This window comes from Abramis brama, assembly GCF_963993115.1.
Source record: "Abramis brama genome assembly, chromosome: 16".
Taxonomy (NCBI): domain Eukaryota; kingdom Metazoa; phylum Chordata; class Actinopteri; order Cypriniformes; family Leuciscidae; genus Abramis; species Abramis brama.
Window position 1 is genome coordinate 3,644,754 of NC_139978.1, and position 20,120 is coordinate 3,664,873.

The window sequence follows — 20,120 nt, forward strand, 5'->3', positions numbered from 1 at the left end:
TTAGCATTGTTAGCCTACTAGTGGAAATGTAGGCTAATTCCTGATATCAAAAATTGCCATTGTTACTAGTAGAAATCTAATTCCTGATATCAATAATTATAATTTTCATTAGTGAAAATTGAATTGTTGATATCAAAAATTGATATCCTGGAAATGAATAAAAGTTAAAACAGCTTGTCATAATTGTAATAAGACAAGATAAGAGATGAGATGTCAATATAAAGTGTAAGGGAAGTTATTTTGATTGAAGACTATGAGATTTGTTCAATAAAAAGTTTGTTTTTGAAAAGTCGAGGAATTCACGAACGTTTACCGAATCGGTTGGTCAATTCGACAGAATCGTTCGAACGAACCGACTCATAAGAACGATTCATTCGAGAAACGGTTTAACGGACCTCGCGATGGTTTCTCCGCAGTCGGGATAAGGCACAGGCTAAAATATGGATCATTTTAGCCATTTTCCTACGATTCCTCACAGAGACTGTGAAAACCGGGATATTTGAATCAGTCCGAACCGTGTTTGCGCAGAATGGATGCGCTGAGTTTCTCCGTGACGATCTTCTGGCTTGTGCTCATCGGTGAGCACAGAATGAGCAGGTGAGAATACGCGTGTCATTCACCTCAGGATGAAGATGAGGATGATGAGGATGCACACATATTCATACATATCTGAGTACAGAGCGCAGTTTGATTGATTCTCAAAATATTGCTCATCTTTATCAAATGGCTTTACAGTGAATAAACGCATCCGATCTGTGAACATCCATCTTTTCAGTAATGGATTAAGTTGATATTTCCAGTGAAGCTTTAAGCTGCATCTTATGTATAGCCTACGCCTCCAACATGAAACAGAAATTAGCAAATATTGTTAAATGACAAGCTTAATGTTAAACATGTAAAACAATTTAAGCTGAAATCCATCATTCTCGTGGATAGGCTATCATAAAAATATGGAGTAATAGGCTGTAGGTATTGCATCTGTAGAGCGCTTGCTTATCATTATATATTCACAATACAGTACTTTATTACTATACCTCAATATTCTCATTGTTGCTTGGAAATTGGGCATTTTTTCACGTGCGCGTCTTTTGCTTTATATAGATCGTCGTGGGTATGGTAGCTATGTATAGTTAGATATAAATAATATGCTATCATAAACATTGCTCTTTTTCTCACAGATTAAAATGTGCATGCATTTATTTGTATATGCACATACACCGTCTCAGCTTTTGGTTGTTGTGCAGTTCACAGTTCATTTCACTGACATAATGTTATTATAATGTTCATTTCACGTGGAAATATCATGTCAACATTACATGTGTGTAGTCACAATACATGACTGTAGTTCACATCTTAAATTCAAAAATAATACACTGACATAATGTTATTATATAGGACCATCCCAACAAACATGTTGTAGGCTATTTTTAAGATTATGTTTACGTTTTTAATCCGTGTATGTATATAAGACAGATTGTTTTTGTTTTTTCATCAATACACTGATGTTCACCCTGATGGAGTCTGTTGTGTCTGTGGGATTTGCATGGAGCTTTACACTTAAAATGTAAAAATGGCAATACACTTTTTTCCCTTTTAATTTCATTTGCAGTGAGACACAAAAGACATTTTATATATGTTGTGACTCAAAAAATACCATAAAATACACCAAAAATGTAACATAAAATGTTCATTACAAATAATGGGGATAAATTAAGTTAATGCTTTTCTAGGCTTAGAGAGCCTCTTTGTTTCACTTCACAGGGTTTCACATATATTTTTACATCTTTTATTGAAGTTAACGGTTAACCAAATGAATATGCTGCTAATAAGTGCAAATATTGCTGCAATGATGTTGTCAGTTGTCAGATTATTATCTCTTACATATACATTGCTGTTTCATCCAAGAAATAATAATAAAAACACACAATAAGACTTACACAATAATAATAATATAATTGAATTTGTAATAGCTATTTTTTAGGATATTTTAACAAATGACAGCATATTTTTCATGTTTTGCACAATAAAAATGTAAATACCTTTTCCATGCAGCTTGGAGTATAACATGCGTCTTTGTCTTTTTTGCTACTTTTTCTGACAATATAAATCTTTCTTATCACTTTTGATCAATTTAACACATCCTAGTGAGTATCTTTCATAAAAACGAAAGATAAAAAAAAGACTGACCCCAAACTTTTGAACGGTGTATATTGTTACAAAATTTAATGTTATTATTTTAAATAAATGCTGTTCTTTTTAAAACGTTTTATTCATCAAAGAATCCTGAAAAAGTATCACAGGTTATAAAAAAAATATGAAGCAGCACAACTGATTTCAACATGTTTCATAAATGTTTCTTGATCATCAAATCATCATATTGGAGTGATTTCTGAAGGATCATGTGACACTGAAGACTGGAGTAATGATGCTGAAAATTCAGCTTTGATCACAGGAATAAATTACACTTATAATTTATATTCACATAGAAAAACATTATTTTTAAATTGTAATAATATTTCACAATATTACTGTTTTTTTCCCTGTATTTTGATCAAATAATGCAGGCTTGATGAAGAGATTTATTTAAAAAATATTCACAATAGTAATGTTTCCAAACTTTTGACTGGTATTAAATCTTCAATATTGAGTAGTTTGTAGTTTAGCTATCTATATTTTAGAGTAATGCATACTTTACATATGTTGGGCAAGCTACATATCATGTTCTTTGTTTAGTTATATAATATCTTTTTTTTCATTGAGAATTATAGAATTATAGAAATTAAAGAAATTAATACTTTACTCAGCAAGGATGCATTAAATTGGTCAAAAGTGACAGTAAAGACATTTGTAATGTTGCAAAAGCTTTCTATTTCAGATAGATGCTGTTCTTTTGAACTTTCTATTCTTAAAGAATCCTGAAAAATAAAAAATGTACACAATGTTTTCAAGGGCAAGTGAGGAACATTTGTTTGTTTTGTCCCGTAGGGCCATGCTGAGTGATATTGGTGAATATGTCGGCACAGACATTGAAATATCCTGGTTGCCTAATCTGGATGATTTAATGAAGGGCTACGCTCGAAACTTTCGCCCAGGGATCGGAGGTGAGTTTGAAGTCTGCAGATCATCATGTTGGATTGCACTACACTAGCTCAACCTATTCTTAGCATCAACATTAAAGTCCCCCTGTGGTGAAAATCCAGCATTTAATGTTGTTTATGGAACAATAGTTTCAGGAAACACCGACTCGTTGAACTATGATGATAACGAATAAACATAGTCGGTTGATGATGCTTTTGGGAAACGCACCCCTGATCACCCCACGTTTAAATTTGTCATTTTGGTGATCAAAGATGAGTTTTAAGGGATAAAATGATGGACTACAGGGGGACTTTAAGCATTTTTTTCTCTGCAGAACAAAACCTCACACTAAGCGCTCCTGCCAAAACAGCGCCCTACTTCCTACAGTCTATTTTTAGTGAGAAGGCGTACTGGTGGCATTAAATAGATCAGTGGTTCTCAGCTGTGGCCCAGCGCTCTTCACACACCTGATCCAGATCTTTGGGAGAGACTGTAGTCGAGAACCGGAGCAATAGATCACGCATGGCAGAACTCATCTGTGGCCGTTTGCATAAACCGCTTAGATAGTCTTATAAGTTAGTCTATAGTCTTCAAGACTGGTCATTAAAGTCAGTTATATAAAAAGGTATAGATTGGTCTAATTTGAATCCAAAAAGTGTAAAAATAAGGGTTATTTAATGGCATCTTCCATGAAGAACCTTTAACATCCATGAAAAATGTTCTTTATAGTGGAAAAAAGTTCTTTAGATTATGAAAATGTTCTTCACATGAAGATACAAATGTGTGCTCTGAAAGATGCTTTGGGGAACCAAAAATTATTTTATTGCATTGCTGTGAAAACGCCCTTTTGTAACCTTTATTTTTTTAAAGTGTATACAGTAATTTGTAATTTTATTGAAGGTTAAAACAAAAGCTGTCTGGCTTGTAACTTGTAAGGCTGTGCTTTATAGTAGTCTATAAAGCAGACAGACTCTTCACAACATACTCAACTGTTACCCATGATTCTCAACATGGCCTGTTAGCCTTGATTTTGTTCGCTATTTATGAAACTATGTAATTAGAATTGGCATCTAACAGTGCACTTAATATAAAACCTATGCAATATCATTCAAACTCTATGCAATATCATTCATGAACTCTAGCTTATTATTGCAAGAGCTTATTAGTCAAACCAGAGCAATAAATCTGAAATATTAATATGTAATTAAATGTCCATATATATATATATATATATATATATATATATATATATATATATATACATATAAGTGGTCTACACTGGACGCGACAAAGCGACCGTTGCAGATCCATTTGTCCTTTGTGTCAGACGAACAGTATGCCATAAATACGGTGGAAGGTGAATCGGTTTACTGTCGGGGTTTGTTGTGTTGCATCGCACTGCATGAGCAGAATCACTGATTATATCTGGGCTCTATTGTATTTAACTGTGTCATACACGTATCGCTCGCGTCAGACACGGTGAAGGGGAGAGGTGGATTTTTAAAGTTTTTGTAGATTGATCATTTCTTTTATTTTCTTCTCTTCACAGGACCTCCAGTGAATGTCGCCATGGCTATTGAAGTAGCCAGTATTGACCATATCTCAGAAGCCAACATGGTAATGTTTGAAAATCACACTATTTCACATGTATTGGATTTGTATGATTATTGCATTGAAAAAAAAAAAAAAATATATATATATATATATTGTTACGCCTGCCTGTTTACCCCTACTGGCTCTGCTACACAGTGCAGACGTTAGTTGGGCAACAGGTGTATTCAATCCCTAATTAACTCACCATAGGTGTTAGTATAAAGACCTGTGACTTGGAGTGAGAGCTCTCTCACTTCTCTCTCACATTATTTCTTTTGTATCTTTGCTTTCCCATATTTATTTTTAGTGCCAGATATTGTTTATTTAGTAACAACACGCGCGTGTGTTTTTTTCCCCCCCAGACGTCGGTTTCTTTTGATTGTTTAATACTTGTTTTGCTTGGTTTGACAATAAATTGGTTTATTGTTAAAGCATTTGTTGTTTGCCTCTTTTATGTTGCGGTATATGAGCCAGCCGTAACATAAAAATGGGGGCTCGTCCGGGAGATTTTGAGCTTTTGTTTTTGAGGGAGTATTTTATTGTCTCTTCAGGATTTCTTGTAAGGATCGGCTTTCACTCCGGTTAGTTAGAGTGTTTCAGCTGGGCTGCTCGTGAGCGGTCCTTCCATCGGAACGCTGTTTGTTGTTTTGTTGATTTTGTTTTGTATTTTATTTGGAGTTTTGGAAGGAAATCCTGGGTGGGGGTACGCTTCTCGCGCAGCTGAACTCATTTGGAGAATGGTTGTTACGAGGTTCAGCGTTTCAAGTCGCCTCGAGCCCGGCAGTCCTTTGAAGACTAGTTAGGATAGTTAGTTTCAACAGGCAGGCGTAACAATATATATATACACTGCTCAAAAAAATTAAAGGAACACTTTGAAAACACATCAGATCTCAATGGGGAAAAATATCATGCTGGATATCTATACTAATATGGACTGGGTAATGTGTTATGAACGAAAGGATGCCACATCGTTTGATGGAAATGAAAATAATCAACCTACAGAGGATTGAATTCAAAGACACCCCGGAAATCTAAGTGAAAAAATGATGCAGCAGGCTTGTCAATTTTGCTGAAATTTCATTGCAGCAACTCAAAATGGTTCTCAGTAGTTTGTATGGCCCCCACGTGCTTGTATGCATGCCTGACAACGTCGGGACATGCTCCTACTGAGACGACGGATGGTGTCCTGGGGTATTTCCTCCCAGATCTGGACCAGCGCATCACTGAGCTCCTGGACAGTCTGAGATGCAACCAGGTGATGTCAGATGGACCGAAACACAATGTTCCAGAGGTGTTCTATTGGATGTAGGTCAGGTGAGCGTGGTGGCCCTTCAATGGTATCATTCCTTCATCCTCCAGGAACTGCCTGCATGCTCTCGCCACATGAGGCCGGGCATTGTTGTGCACCAGGAGGAACCCAGGACCCACTGCACCAGCATAGGGTCTGACAATGGATCCAAGGATTTCATCCCAATACCTAATGGCAGTCAGGGTGCCATTGTCTAGCCTGCAGAGGTCTGTGCGTCCCTCCATGGATATGCCTCCCCAGACCCTCACTGACCCACCACCAAACCGGTCATGCTGAACGATGTTACAGGCAGCATAACATTCTCCACGGCTTCTCCAGACCCTTTCCTGTCTGTCACGTGCTCAGGGTGAACCTGCTCTCATTTGTGAAAACCACAGGGCACCAGTGGCGGACCTGCCAATTCTGGTGTTCAATGGGAAATGCCAATCGAGCTCCCTGGTGCTGGGCAGTGAGCACAGGGCCCACTAGAGGACGTCGGGCCCTCAGGCCACCCTCATGAAGTCTGTTTCTGATTGTTTGGTCAGAGACATTCACACCAGTGGCCTGCTGGAGGTCATTTTGTAGGGTTCTGGCAGTGCTCATCATGTTCCTCCTCGCACAAAGGAGCAGATACCGGTCCTGCTGATGGGTTAAGGACCTTCTACGGCCCTGTCCAGCTCTCCTAGAGTAGCTGTCTGTCTTCCTGGAATCTCCTCCATGCTCTTGAGACTCTGCTGGGAGACACAGCAAACCTTCTGGCAATGGCACGTATTGATGAGCCATCCTGAAGGAGCTGGACTGCCTGCGCAACCTCTGTAGGGTCCAGGTATCGCCTCATGCTACCAGTAGTGACACTGACCCTAGCCAAATGCAAAACTGGTGAAAAACAGTCTGAAAAGATGAGTAGGGAAAAAATGTCAGTGGCCTCCACCTGTAAAACCATTCCTGTTTTGGGGGTTGTCTCACTGTTGCCCATCTAGTGCACCTGCTGTTAATTTCATTAACACTAAAGCAGTTGAAACTGATTACCAACCCCCTCTGTTACTTAACTGACCAGATCAATATCCCAGGAGTTTAACTGACTTGATGCTATTCTCTGATTAAAAAGTGTTCCCTTTATTTTTTTGAGCAGTGTATATATATATTTGACATTAATGTAACTAATCTTCAGTTTTGCATTTGCTAAAAGTATCCTTTGAATATATATTTTTCTTTTAAGAAGTTTGTTCTTTTCCAAATAGAGTGGATTCAGTTCCAGAATAATAAATAAAATAAACAGTAGGATTGAGTCCAGTGCAATATATTATTCTAAATTTGATCAGCTCTTATTAAGTGCATTATTTGGTCACACTTTAGTTTAGGGTCCTATTCTCACTATTAACTAACAATTAACTACGACTTTTGCCTCAATAAACTCCTAATTACTGCTTATTAATAGTTAATAAGGTAGTTGTTAAAGTCCCCCTGTGGTGAAAATCCAGCTTTTATTGTTGTTTATGTGTCTATGTGGTGTTTTTAATATGCTTTAAGACAAACCATGTGTAAATTCATAAGTCGACACCATTGCTGAGTATTTTCTCCTTAAAACTGCAGTGAACCAAAGACAGTCTCAAAAACACGCTTTGAAATCGCTGGTGTTTCTGACGTCACAAACTACCTTGTAACCAATCAGATCAACGTGTGATCGTCAACCAGTGGATCTCTGAGCTGAGTGAGTGAGTGGAGGCGGGGCTCATTTGCATATTCATAGAACCGCGAATACTAAGGCAAGGGTGTCGAGTTACAGTCAAGATATTTTAAGGAATGAAAAAACATTTAAATATGTCATTTTGGTGATCAAAGATGAGTTTTAAGGGATACAATTATTGACTACAGGGGGACTTTAAGTTTGGGATTAAAGGATATAGAATATGGTCATGCAGAATAAGGCATTAATATGTGCTTTATAAGTACTAATAAACAGCCAATATCATAGTAATATGCATGCTAATAAGCAACTTGTTAATAGTGAGAATTGGACCCTAAACTAAAGAGTTACCCATTAAGTACAGTTACCCCTGACACACAAGTCACTGTGATCACTGAAACAGAAATGTGTACACCCTTGATTTAAATGTGAACGTGTCCCAAATTAAAAGTCTACGAAACAAAACACAAACTTAAAATCATATAAAAAGATATGGAAATCAAGTTGATTAGTCAATCCATCTTCAGACCATGCCAGCAAAAGTTATGGATTTTTCATCCATTTTGCCACAAATCATCTCCAGATTTCTTTAATTGGTTATTTCTGCAGTTGGTTTGCTTGGCCCTGATATTTGCTATATTAATAATTATAATTATAATTATCATCTATATTAATTATTGATTTTACCACTTTTAAGGGGTTTTTATGAAGAACAAGAACACACCATACTCATGTTAAAATCATTGTAAATAGTGATTTAAACTAAACCTGTCTTTAAATAAGGACAATACACAACAGTAAGTCACAGATAACTCTCAACATCATAAAACCGTGGATGTTTTGTTTGTGTGCATTTGTGTCTACAGGAATACACCATGACAATATTTCTGCGGCAGAGTTGGAAAGATGACCGCTTGTCCTACAACCACACAAACAAAACTCTGGGCCTGGACAGCCGCTTCGTAGACAAACTCTGGGTACCAGACACGTTCATCGTGAACGCCAAATCAGCCTGGTTTCATGACGTTACAGTGGAGAACAAACTCATCCGCCTGCAGCCTGATGGAGTCATTCTCTACAGCAGTCGGTACGTGTTTTAAACCTCTTCCAAATGAATCCGTGCTTTTGTATTGGCAATAATATAAAAGGACTTTGGGTGAAACAGTAAAGCTAGAACGTTGACAGATTACAGTAAAGGGGAAGAAATCAAACATTCACTAATGTTTATTTTTACAACTAGGGTTGGGTATCGTTTTAATTTGAACGATTCTGATTCTGCTTATCGATTCAGATTCTTATCAATTCCTAATTTTGATTCCAATAAGGTAAAAAAAAAAAAAAAAACCTTAGATATCATTCAGATTTAGTCTTATTGCAAAACATTTAATTGTAGCTGAATATCATGAACAAAAATCAACAGGCTAAAGAACACTTACACAAGCAACGTTTGCCTGTGGTTTAAAAACACCATAGAGAAACAACTAGCCTGACTAATATAAATGTAAAGTATTATTAAAGATAAGTAAACACTCAGTAATTAAAAAAGAACAAATAAAAAATTAGCAATCGCAACAAATAGATACAACTGAACAAAAATACAATTGAAATAAACTTTTTTTTAAGATTTTCAGGTATTCAGGTACAGAATCTGTAATCAAATGTAATATATATATACTTTATAAATAAAATATACATTACAAGTATAGTAACAAAAGTTATTCAGTCAAGAACGAGTGTATTTTCTCTTTGTCTTTTGTTGTTAGATTAGTGTAATTATAGAGACGGCAGCAGGAATATTAGGCTGCTGTCACTTTAAGAGCTGCACCGATCAAATATACGGATACACGTGCGATTTAAAATCACATTAAAATCCCTTTCTGTGAGTGCTTTGGATGTGTGTACAGCACAGAAAACAGCGTGCTAGTCGTCTCACGTTTGAATGGTTTAAAGTCATTTTAAAATGCTAACAAAGGAATCCATAAGAGGATTCAAAAATCGAAAAGTATCCGATTCCTGACCTTTCGATTCCCAACACTAATTACAACAGTAAAGTGGTCTGTTCATTATTTTATTCAAAACAAGTCTGCCTATCCACCTATCTGCTTAATATATAATTACATAAAGGCCACCACTGAACTAATTGACCCTTCGCAGGGAGTTTGATTGACAGGCGATCTGACCAATCATAATCCGCCATCCACCGAATCCGCCATTTTTGTCCAACAAAGCAGTCAGGAGAGTTAGTAGATTAACGTTGGTGGATTTGAACTTGAGAAACGGAGTGTATTGACGTCTTTCCACGGTTAAAACAACATTCCTTCAGATGTTCATTCATGTTTATTTGATGCTATAAATGAACTAGAAGGAAGTGATGATCGGTTCACGAGCAGCTTTAACTGATTGATCTGTCAGACACATTGAAGAGACATAAAACGGTATTTATTGTTTACATTTCTTTAAAAAATTACCAAATCTGAAAGTTGAGACTTTGTTTCATATCAAAAGTACCCAGGTCTGTCCTGTGTGTCAGTCTGTTGTCAGTGTCTCTGCTCCGCGATGTGTGTTTCACTGCGTGAGAACATGGTGTGGTGTGAGAGAGGCGTGGCTTGTCGGACATAGCAACAGTAACTAAAGGGGGCGGGTCTTTGCGAAAGGTCAATTGCACATTTTACAAGCTTCTTAACAGATGATCACTGAGTGTTTTTCACCTGCTCCATATTTGAAATGTGTATCATGATGTTTTTCCTTTCAGAATTACATCTACAGTTGCATGTGACATGGACCTCACCAAATACCCCATGGATGAACAGGAATGCATGCTAGACTTGGAAAGCTGTGAGTAAGGGGAAATCTGGCATCTCTCGTCTTCATTTACTATTTGTTTATCGTCTGACGACATATACATTTCTTTATAGTCATAAAAGCAATTACTAAAGGCTTAAATAGTTTTGCGATTGAGCTACATAATTATGCTAAATAAACATGTTTTGAAAGCAGATATGACAATTCGTCTAACAAAAAGTTCATTCAGAACATATTCGAAGCCCGAAAGTCCCAGCCAATACAACTTACAAACATACTATAAAATAAGTGACGTTTGAAAGAGAACCAGGACAGTTTTCAAAAGGACATGTATATTCACTATTCAAATACCCGCCACACATCAAAAATACTATAAAAGAAATGATATAGGAAATGTAATGGATTTTTCATCACTTCAACATAGTCCCTAAATCATAAAGCTTGGTATAAAGCAACGATAAAATCCCGCCGGTTTAGCACAGCCTGAAGATGGCAGGTCTGATGTGATCGATTACTGTGTGTGGGTCATGCAGGGATGGCAGGAATTTGGACATGGCATTAGGTACCAGCACAAGAAACTCAAAACTCCAGCGTCTGTGCCACGATACGGGCTGACACGAGCCTGGTCCACGAGCCTGGCCCACGAGCCTGGTCCACGAGCCTGGTCCACGAGCCTGGTCCACGAGCCTGGTCCACGAGCCTGGTCCACGAGCCTGGTCCACGAGCATGTCACTTCTAGGAGAATCCTATACAGCGCCAGCCACTAGTTTCTGCACAGGGTTACTGAGACATGCTCCTCGGTCTACTTTCTTGCTTCTTCTTTCTTTACTTATAAAGCACAATTTAATATAACAACAGTTGCCCAAAGTGCTGTACAAAGAAATTAAATATAGCACCAATGATACATAGAGCAAATAATACAAAAATATTATACACACAAATATATGTTATATGTTCCCCGTGTTCCCCGGACTCTTATGTTGAAGTTGTTCCCTTTTCCCGTTCACTGTTTTGTAGTTCCCTTGTAGTTTTATTACTAATTAGTCCCAGGTGTGTCTTGTTATTCTCATTTCCTCTTGTGCTTGTAGTTGATTAGTGTATATAATGGTTTCTTGTTTGCACATGATTTTTGCCATACTCATTGTGTTACTGGTATTGTTTTGTTCTTTTTATTAAAAATTAAAGGCACACTATGTAAGATTTTTGGATCAAAATATCCCAAAACCACTAGAACGATGTTATATATTTTGTTGATTTGTGTGCATTATTCCAATTTTTTCTAAGAATGTTTAAATCCAGAGAAATAAGCAGTTTTATCGCCTATCAATGACATAATACCCGCGTAACCCTCAATTTAAGGTTTTATTTTGTAGAAACAATGGAAACACTAAAGACGCTTTAATAAATGATGTGTTTTATTAGACAGGTGAGCAACTGTTTGGAAACATTCATCGACAGAAAACGAATCATTGTTATACAGCTCAACACAGTTAGTCTGTTTGTTTAAATCTCGTTTTCTTGATTTACCGCGAGTACCATATTTTACCATGGCTAATATCGATCTCACTGCAGCGTGCAACAAGTGTTTCATGTAGTCGCCGCTGAGTGAACGCACAGAGTAGCATTATAACAACTTTCATCACACTCAAAAGTATCTTATATGATAAAACAGCGCTGCGTTTCCCCACACACACATGAACAGAAGACGCAGAAGCTCGTCTCTCGTTAGCAATCGCTCCAGCGGCCTCGTTTCGCTCCAACGGCTTTCGTAATGTTAAGAAATCTTTAATACATTACCAGTCATCCATGAAGATGATTTCTGCCCGAGTCCAAAGACAACAACTCCCATGATTCAGCGAAATCAAGGCGTCATCAAGCTACGCCTTTGTTTTGAATAAATGACCTCTAGTGGCGAAATATTACATAGTGTGCCTTTATCTGCACTTAGATCCTCATCTCCACCTGCCTTATCTCGTCCCACACGTTACATTACATTTTGACTTTATGAAACATGAGCTAAAGGATCATGCAAGTGTCCAAAACTGCAAAGCATATCTCTGCACAAAAAAACAAACCATGATAATCATGCTTTTGACTAACTAAAATGTTTTCTAGTTATTTATTGCATATTCCTTTCTTTCCTGTTCTCATATGAACATAACCTAATAAAAACAGCAAGTTTGTGCAGCTGCTAAAAACTGAGATGTGTTTTTTCTCCTGTTGTTGGGTTTGCAGACGGCTACTCTTCAGAAGACATTGTGTATCACTGGTCAGAGAGTCAAACACTCATCCATGGACTGGACAAACTGGAGCTGTCCCAGTTCACCATCACTGATTATCGCTTTGTCACAGAGCTGTTGAACTTTAAATCCGGTGAGGCTTTTCATCAACATGATCTGATATATCTGATTTAACTGAACTCTACCAAAACATTGGTTGCTAATGCTGCGGCAACAGTTGTTGTCATTTCAATGGTTTTAATCAGTTTTGTTTACTCAAAAGCAAAATTTTAAAGTATTGTCATTCTTGAAACAGCGGGGAGATTTCCACGTCTCAGCTTACGATTCGAACTAAGACGAAACCGAGGAGTTTACATCATCCAGTCCTACATGCCCTCCATCCTACTGGTTGCCATGTCATGGGTTTCATTCTGGATCAGCCAATCAGCTGTGCCGGCAAGAGTGTCTTTAGGTCAGTGTTTCAGTGTTAACTCGGCTAACAGGGACCGCTCTCAATACTTTAGCTATCATTCTGGCAAGATTCTCTTAACGTTAAACAGACGTTTTTCCTGTAACATTAATAGAATGTTCATTCAGTGACAATATCGGGTCTTTAATAATGTATGGAAGCTTGTTTCCGCCACAGAATAAAAACTAAAAGTTGCAATTGCGAGTTATAAAGTCAGAATTGTGAGATATAAACTCGCTTCTCAGAATTGCATGTTTATATCTCGCAATTCTGACTTTACAACGTGGAATTTGGAGTTGTAAAGTCAGAATTGCATGATATAGTCGCAATTGCGAGAAAAAAAAGAATTGAGTTTATATGAAAAAAGTCAGTCTTTATATCTCACAATTCTGAGAAAAGATGTCAGAATTGCGAGAAATAAAGTCAGAATTGTATGTTTTAAAGAATTGCGAGATATAAAGTCAGAATTGCGTGTTTTAAAGTCAGAATTGCGTGTTTTAAACTCAGAATTGTGAGAGAAAAAAGTCTGAAGTGCGAGATGTAAACTTAAAAAGATAAAAATAACGTTATTTATATCGTTTTAGTTGGATGTTCATCTAATATTTTTGAAATGTTACCACTTGTTTTTAGAATGTTCAAAGAACATTCAAAAGTAACGATCCGAAAATGTTCGCAGAATGCCAAATGGATTTTTTCCCTTAATGTTCACATAACCAAGAAAAAACATTCTTAAAATATTTAATAAACTGGACGTTTTAAACGTTCAGAGAACATGCAGAAATAACATTTTCAGAACTTAATGGGAATTTTAGCAAAACGTTCTTACAACACATTTTTGTTTGCTGGGAATATTACAGTTTATAAAATGTAAACTTCACTAAAGTAATTTTTTAAAAATCAGTCAAGTTAAATGAGAACATTAAACACAATCACACACACAAATGAACCTGATGTGATAAATAAATATATGGTGTTCCATGTGTCTTAGGAATCACGACGGTGCTCACCATGACTACGCTGATGGTCAGTGCTCGTTCATCACTGCCCCGCGCTTCTGCCATTAAAGCTCTGGACGTGTATTTCTGGATCTGCTACGTCTTCGTCTTCGCTGCCTTGATCGAATACGCTTTTGCTCACTATAATGCAGACTACAGCAAGAAGGAGAAAGCCAAAGTCAAGACGAATAAGAGCTCAGAGGTACAATCAAATAAATTAAAAGTGTGAAACTCTGTACTAACTGTATGATATGATTGACCCATCTCAGAACACCAAGGGCCAGATTTACCAACAACCTTCTTTTGGTGTTAAAAAAGCACTGTCAAGATTTACCAAAGACATGAAGTGAAAAAGTAGCGATGAAAAGACGTGGACAGGGTTATTTTTGCGACTGACCTTATCGCATATGTATTTGTAGGAGTTTCCCTTAAAGATGCTAAATTTAAGGGAGGAGACTATTTTAATGAATCATGCAACATGATTTACTAGGGTTTGCGCTTGTCAATTTACTGGTATTTGCGCCATTATTTAATGTTCAAAAAAGCATGTTTTAACCTGCAAAACTTTCCAAAACTTTTACTTTTTTCTAATTTGACTTGTTTAGTGAATCTGGCCCCAAGTCTCCAGCATCTTGTATATTCTAAATCTCAAGTCTCAATTAACTTTTAGGCTTCAATGCCCATTAGGGTGAGTCAATAATTTTTTTTTCATTTTTGGGTGCACTATCCCTTTAATGTGTTTTTATTAATATGGAAATATGAAATGTTTCTAATGAAATTATACTCTATAAGAAACTAAAACTGCCAGTAGGTGACAGTAAATGTCTAAATGAGTGAGTCATTGAGTCATTTATTCGATTTGTTCAAACAGCTGATTCATTCAGGAATTAAGTAAATGGCTCTCTTTATGAATGAGTCATTGAATCATTGGTTCACCCGATTGATTCGCTCAAAACAAGGATTCATTCAGAAAGATTTGTGTTGCTCTGAGACACACAACAGTTCTGCTTAAACGTTTTAATTGGCAAAATTGAGCAGAAACACAATATTAACTTCTTATTTATTGACCTGTTGTTTAAAATCAACATCGGTACTTGTGTGATATTGCTTAATTATATTATATTATATATACACTCACCTAAAGGATTATTAGGAACACCTGTTCAATTTCTCATTAATGCAATTATCTAATCAACCAATCACATGGCAGTTGCTTCAATGCATTTAGGGGTGTGGTCCTGGTCAAGACAATCTCCTGAACTCCAAACTGAATGTCAGAATGGGAAAGAAAGGTGATTTAAGCAATTTTGAGCGTGGCATGGTTGTTGGTGCCAGACGGGCCGGTCTGAGTATTTCACAATCTGCTCAGTTACTGGGATTTTCACGCACAACCATTTCTAGGGTTTACAAAGAATGGTGTGAAAAGGGAACATCCAGTATGCGGCAGTCCTGTGGGCGAAAATGCCTTGTTGATGCTAGAGGTCAGAGGAGAATGGGCCGACTGATTCAAGCTGATAGAAGAGCAACTTTGACTGAAATAACCACTCGTTACAACCGAGGTATGCAGCAAAGCATTTGTGAAGCCACAACACGCACAACCTTGAGGCGGATGGGCTACAACAGCAGAAGACCCCACCGGGTACCACTCATCTCCACTACAAATAGGAAAAGGAGGCTACAGTTTGCACAAGCTCACCAAAATTGGACAGTTGAAGACTGGAAAAATGTTGCCTGGTCTGATGAGTCTCGATTTCTGTTGAGACATTCAGATGGTAGAGTCAGAATTTGGCGTAAACAGAATGAGAACATGGATCCATCATGCCTTGTTACCACTGTGCAGGCTGGTGGTGGTGGTGTAATGGTGTGGGGGATGTTTTCTTGGCACACTTTAGGCCCCTTAGTGCCAATTGGGCATCGTTTAAATGCCACGGCCTACCTGAGCATTGTTCTGACCATGTCCATCCCTTTATGACCACCATGTACCCATCCTCTGATGGCTACTTCCAGCAGGATAATGCACCATGTCACAAAGCTCGAATCATTTCAAATTGGTTTCTTGAACATGACAATGAGTTCACTGTACTAAAATGGCCCCCACAGTCACCAGATCTCAACCCAATAGAGCATCTTTGGGATGTGGTGGAACGGGAGCTTCGTGCCCTGGATGTGCATCCCACAAATCTCCATCAACTGCAAGATGCTATCCTATCAATATGGGCCAACATTTCTAAAGAATGCTTTCAGCACCTTGTTGAATCAATGCCACGTAGAATTAAGGCAGTTCTGAAGGCCAAAGGGGGTCAAACACAGTATTAGTGTGGTGTTCTTAATAATCCTTTAGGTGAGTGTATATATGAGACAAAACCTCATACAGAGTCATAAATGTGTTAAATCAGTTTATTTTTGTTATTTTTCACAACTCATTAATTGAACTAATGTGTTAAATCGACAGCCCTAATTTTAATAGTTTCGAAGTCAAGGTGGAAGGCCACAATATTGACTAAAGCCATATTCAAGTTTACAAGTTTAGAGTGGAATAGACTTCAACATTAAAGGAATTGTTCACTTAAAAATGTAAATTCTGTCATCATTTAGTCACCCTCAAGTTGTTTCAAACCTGTATGAACTTCTTTCTTCTGCTGAACACAAAAGAAGATATTCTGAAGAATGTCGGTATCCAGACAGTTCATGAACCCCATTGACTTCCATAGTAGGAAGAAAAAAAATACTATGGAAGTCAATGGGGTTCATCAACTTTGGTTTCCATCATTCTTCAAAATATCTTCCGTTGTGTTCAGCAGAAGAAAGAAGTTCTTGATAGAAGTTCAATATTGAGTAAATGATGATAGAATTTACACTTTTTAAGAGAACTATTCCTTTAATTCCTATCTATGACTTTTTATGAATGCATATAATGACTTTCCCCCTCATCTTCTTTTGTAGTCCATGGTGAAAAATGGAAAGCAGGCCATGGTTCTCTTTTCGCTGTCTGTGGCTGGCATGAACCAGGGCCTCCTGATCTCGAACAGGCAAAGCAGGACCCAGCGGACCACTGACCCTCCTGGAGAACCGCACGAAGAGACCGAGGTTCGTGGATCTCAATCCCGTCGGGCTCAGAAGGAAAGCAGAGAAGAGAAGAAATGCTGCAAGTGCAAACCCATCGACGCCGACACCATCGACATCTACGCTCGCGCTGTCTTCCCTTTCACCTTCGCTGTGGTCAATGTCATCTACTGGGTGGCATACACAATGTAATAATTCACGAAAGTTTGAGTTCTGCATGTATTTAAATCAATAAACCAATCAACATAACTATAAGATTATTAGAATCTGGATAAGAATCATTTGAATCAGTGCTTATCAATATAACGCTAGCTTTTAGAATATGCTAAATGCATTATGTTGAATGAAATTCTATAGAAGGAGATTTGATGCATTTTAAAAAGACTGATACATACCTCTCTTTGATGCTTTACAATGACATTTCCTCATTGCATTATTTGCTCTATAATAATATTTGCACCAGAATAGCCTTCTAGCATGAAGGAACTAAAGCACAACTTTACTGAAGGACTCAATCTTACCTTCTCCATCTTTAAATCTTTCCAAGCTGAAAAGTTTTATTTTATTTTTTTATGTTGTTGTTGCAGTGGAAGACATTACTATTAAAAATGACTGATGTTGTGCTCAAATAAAACTGAGCATCCTAAATGAACAGTAATTATTCAGTATGCATTCTCTTACATCGTGTTTATCATTCTCCCAGCATAAGGGATTAAATATGAGCAAATACTACTTTGTGTTGTTGAAAAATATTACCTGATTCATGGAAATCCACAAGTAATGTTGTTATGCATGAGAGTTTGTATCGCTGATGAAGGTAGTGATGTTATTCTGGCAATTTATCCCTCTTTTGAAACTTTTCTCTTTATTTTGCCTTTTCTTTTGTCAGAGGCAGCTTCTAAAGCTGCTTTACTTCTGAAATTACGCCATTGTCATGACAATCAGCACACATTGTTTTTGTGCATGAAAACAAACACATAACTATAGAGCATGAGATTTTTTTGTTTCCTGACATTTTGATTTCTTTGTAAATGCATTAATGCCACTACTATGCGGTATTACCAAGTCCTCCGTACCGTAGGGAAATGACATGATTAATGTCCTTTGGGACAAAGTTGATAAATAAAACTGTTCTTGCCACCAAATGTCTTGAGATTGTATTAAGAAATGCACATATTTTATTGGAAAATTCTGCAATATTTTAATGAGCACACTAACAGATTTGCTGCTTGTAACTCCAATAACAGTGCAGTATTCATAGTTTTCAGTCACATGACTGGCTCAGAGACCTGTAGGGCAAAACATCTGTAGCACACACCTGCCAATTTTACATCTGTTTCAAGCCATGAATATTTATTGCTGCAGTATTTCAACCAATAAAAAATAATTAAAGTCGGCATGACTTATTACGTCACATTGCACTTTGCAGTTTAAACGGTTAAGCGTTTTCTTTATAATGGTTTTCTTTGCTAAACGAGAAACTGCGTTGCGTTTATATTTTGGGTTTATCTGCTTGCCTCATCAATAAGTGTTGCATATTGAATTTGGTCTTTTAATATCAATGTCTTACTACACTAGTACTTAGTATACCAAAATTGTTTCAAAGCAGCTTTACAGTGATAAACAAAAAAATAACGATTCAATGATACAAACCGAATTCAACTATGACATCTTAAACATCTTAAACAGTCATTATTCAGTTGAAATCAGTTCAGTGCTGATTCATTTGCAGTTCAATAACTGTGTAATGTACATTAATTAATTACATTAATTATGAAAGGAGTTCAATTAAGCTATTTTATTAAGAGAAAATAGTCATCGAAGATGTCATCATCCAGCTAAGTTGTTCTCATCAAATTATTAGTCATCCAATTTTTTTATATCAGCTATGCATTGCATTAATTTTGTGAATTGGTATATTTTGTCAGGCTGCGAAGAAATATAGAGCTGAGTATCATCAGCGTAACAGTGAAAACTAATGCCATGCTTTCTGGTGATATCTCCCAAGGGTAGCATGTACAGAGTGAACAGCAACGGTCCTAGTACTGAGCCTTGTGGTACACCATACTGAACTTTTGGTCGATATGATCTCTTAATTTACTGCTACAAACTGATAAAGGTCAGATAAGTATGATTTAAACCATGCTAGTGCAATTCCACTAATGCCAACATAATTTTCGAGTCTATTTAAAAGAATGTTGTGGTCAATAGTATCAAATGCAGCACTAAGAAGTAACACTAACAGAGAGATGCAACCTTGATCGAATGATAAGAGCAAATCATTTGTAACCAATAAGAGCAGTTTCAGTACTATGGTACGGTCTAAATCCTGACTGGAAATCCTCACAGATACAATTCTTTCTAAGAAGGAACATATTTGTTAACATACTGCCTTTTCTAGTACTTTTGACAGAAAAGGGAAAGGATCAAGTCGTGGTCTTTTAATGAGAGGTTTAATATCAGCCAGCTTAAATATTTTCGGTACATATTCTAATGACAATGATGAATTAATAATATTAAGAAGAGGATCTATGACAGGAAACACAGAAACATGAACAAAAACACAATGAAACATAACATAACTCTCGAAGGGGCTGTTCACACAACACCGTTTTCAACTAAAAACGTAAAACTTTTTATGCATTTTGGCTGTTTGTTTATACGACAACGGCGTTTTGGGTGCCTGAAAACACAAAGTTTTGAAAACGGGTTTCAAAGTGCAAGTTTTTGAAAACGGTCTCCGTGTAAACAACAAAAACGTGAATCTCTGAAGACTTTGACGTCATGCACATGCGTATTACATGTTCAGTCTATAGTGTTTCATCGCCATCTAATGGCCTGGCAGCAGAATACAGCATTTTTAGTAGTTTTCGCGGATCCGTGTGAATCAAGGGGCCAATGTTTCAGAAAACACTGAAGCTTCCCT

The 20,120-nt window shown here is 37.1% G+C and overlaps 1 protein-coding gene across 1 annotated transcript; it reads left to right on the top strand.

Moving 5' to 3' along the window:
- Window positions 1-362: 362 nt before the first annotated feature.
- gabrd (gamma-aminobutyric acid type A receptor subunit delta) lies at window positions 363-18,339 on the top strand. The gene is made up of 9 exons (XM_084138772.1): window positions 363-597; window positions 2,986-3,101; window positions 4,628-4,695; window positions 8,513-8,733; window positions 10,399-10,481; window positions 12,684-12,821; window positions 12,984-13,139; window positions 14,125-14,333; window positions 17,075-18,339. The coding sequence occupies exons 1-9, from the start codon at window positions 530-532 to the stop codon at window positions 17,384-17,386; spliced, it is 1,371 nt and encodes a 456-aa protein (XP_083994898.1). The 5' UTR covers window positions 363-529; the 3' UTR covers window positions 17,387-18,339.
- The last annotated feature ends 1,781 nt before the right edge of the window (window positions 18,340-20,120 follow it).

Bases quoted from the DNA above. Each gene is read 5' to 3' on its own strand.
- gabrd (XM_084138772.1), top strand. From the start codon at position 530: ATGGATGCGCTGAGTTTCTCCGTGACGATCTTCTGGCTTGTGCTCATC. The intron at 3,102-4,627 runs GTGAGTTTGAAG...TTCTCTTCACAG, and splicing joins CTTTCGCCCAGGGATCGGAG to GACCTCCAGTGAATGTCGCC. The intron at 8,734-10,398 runs GTACGTGTTTTA...TTTTCCTTTCAG, and splicing joins GTCATTCTCTACAGCAGTCG to AATTACATCTACAGTTGCAT.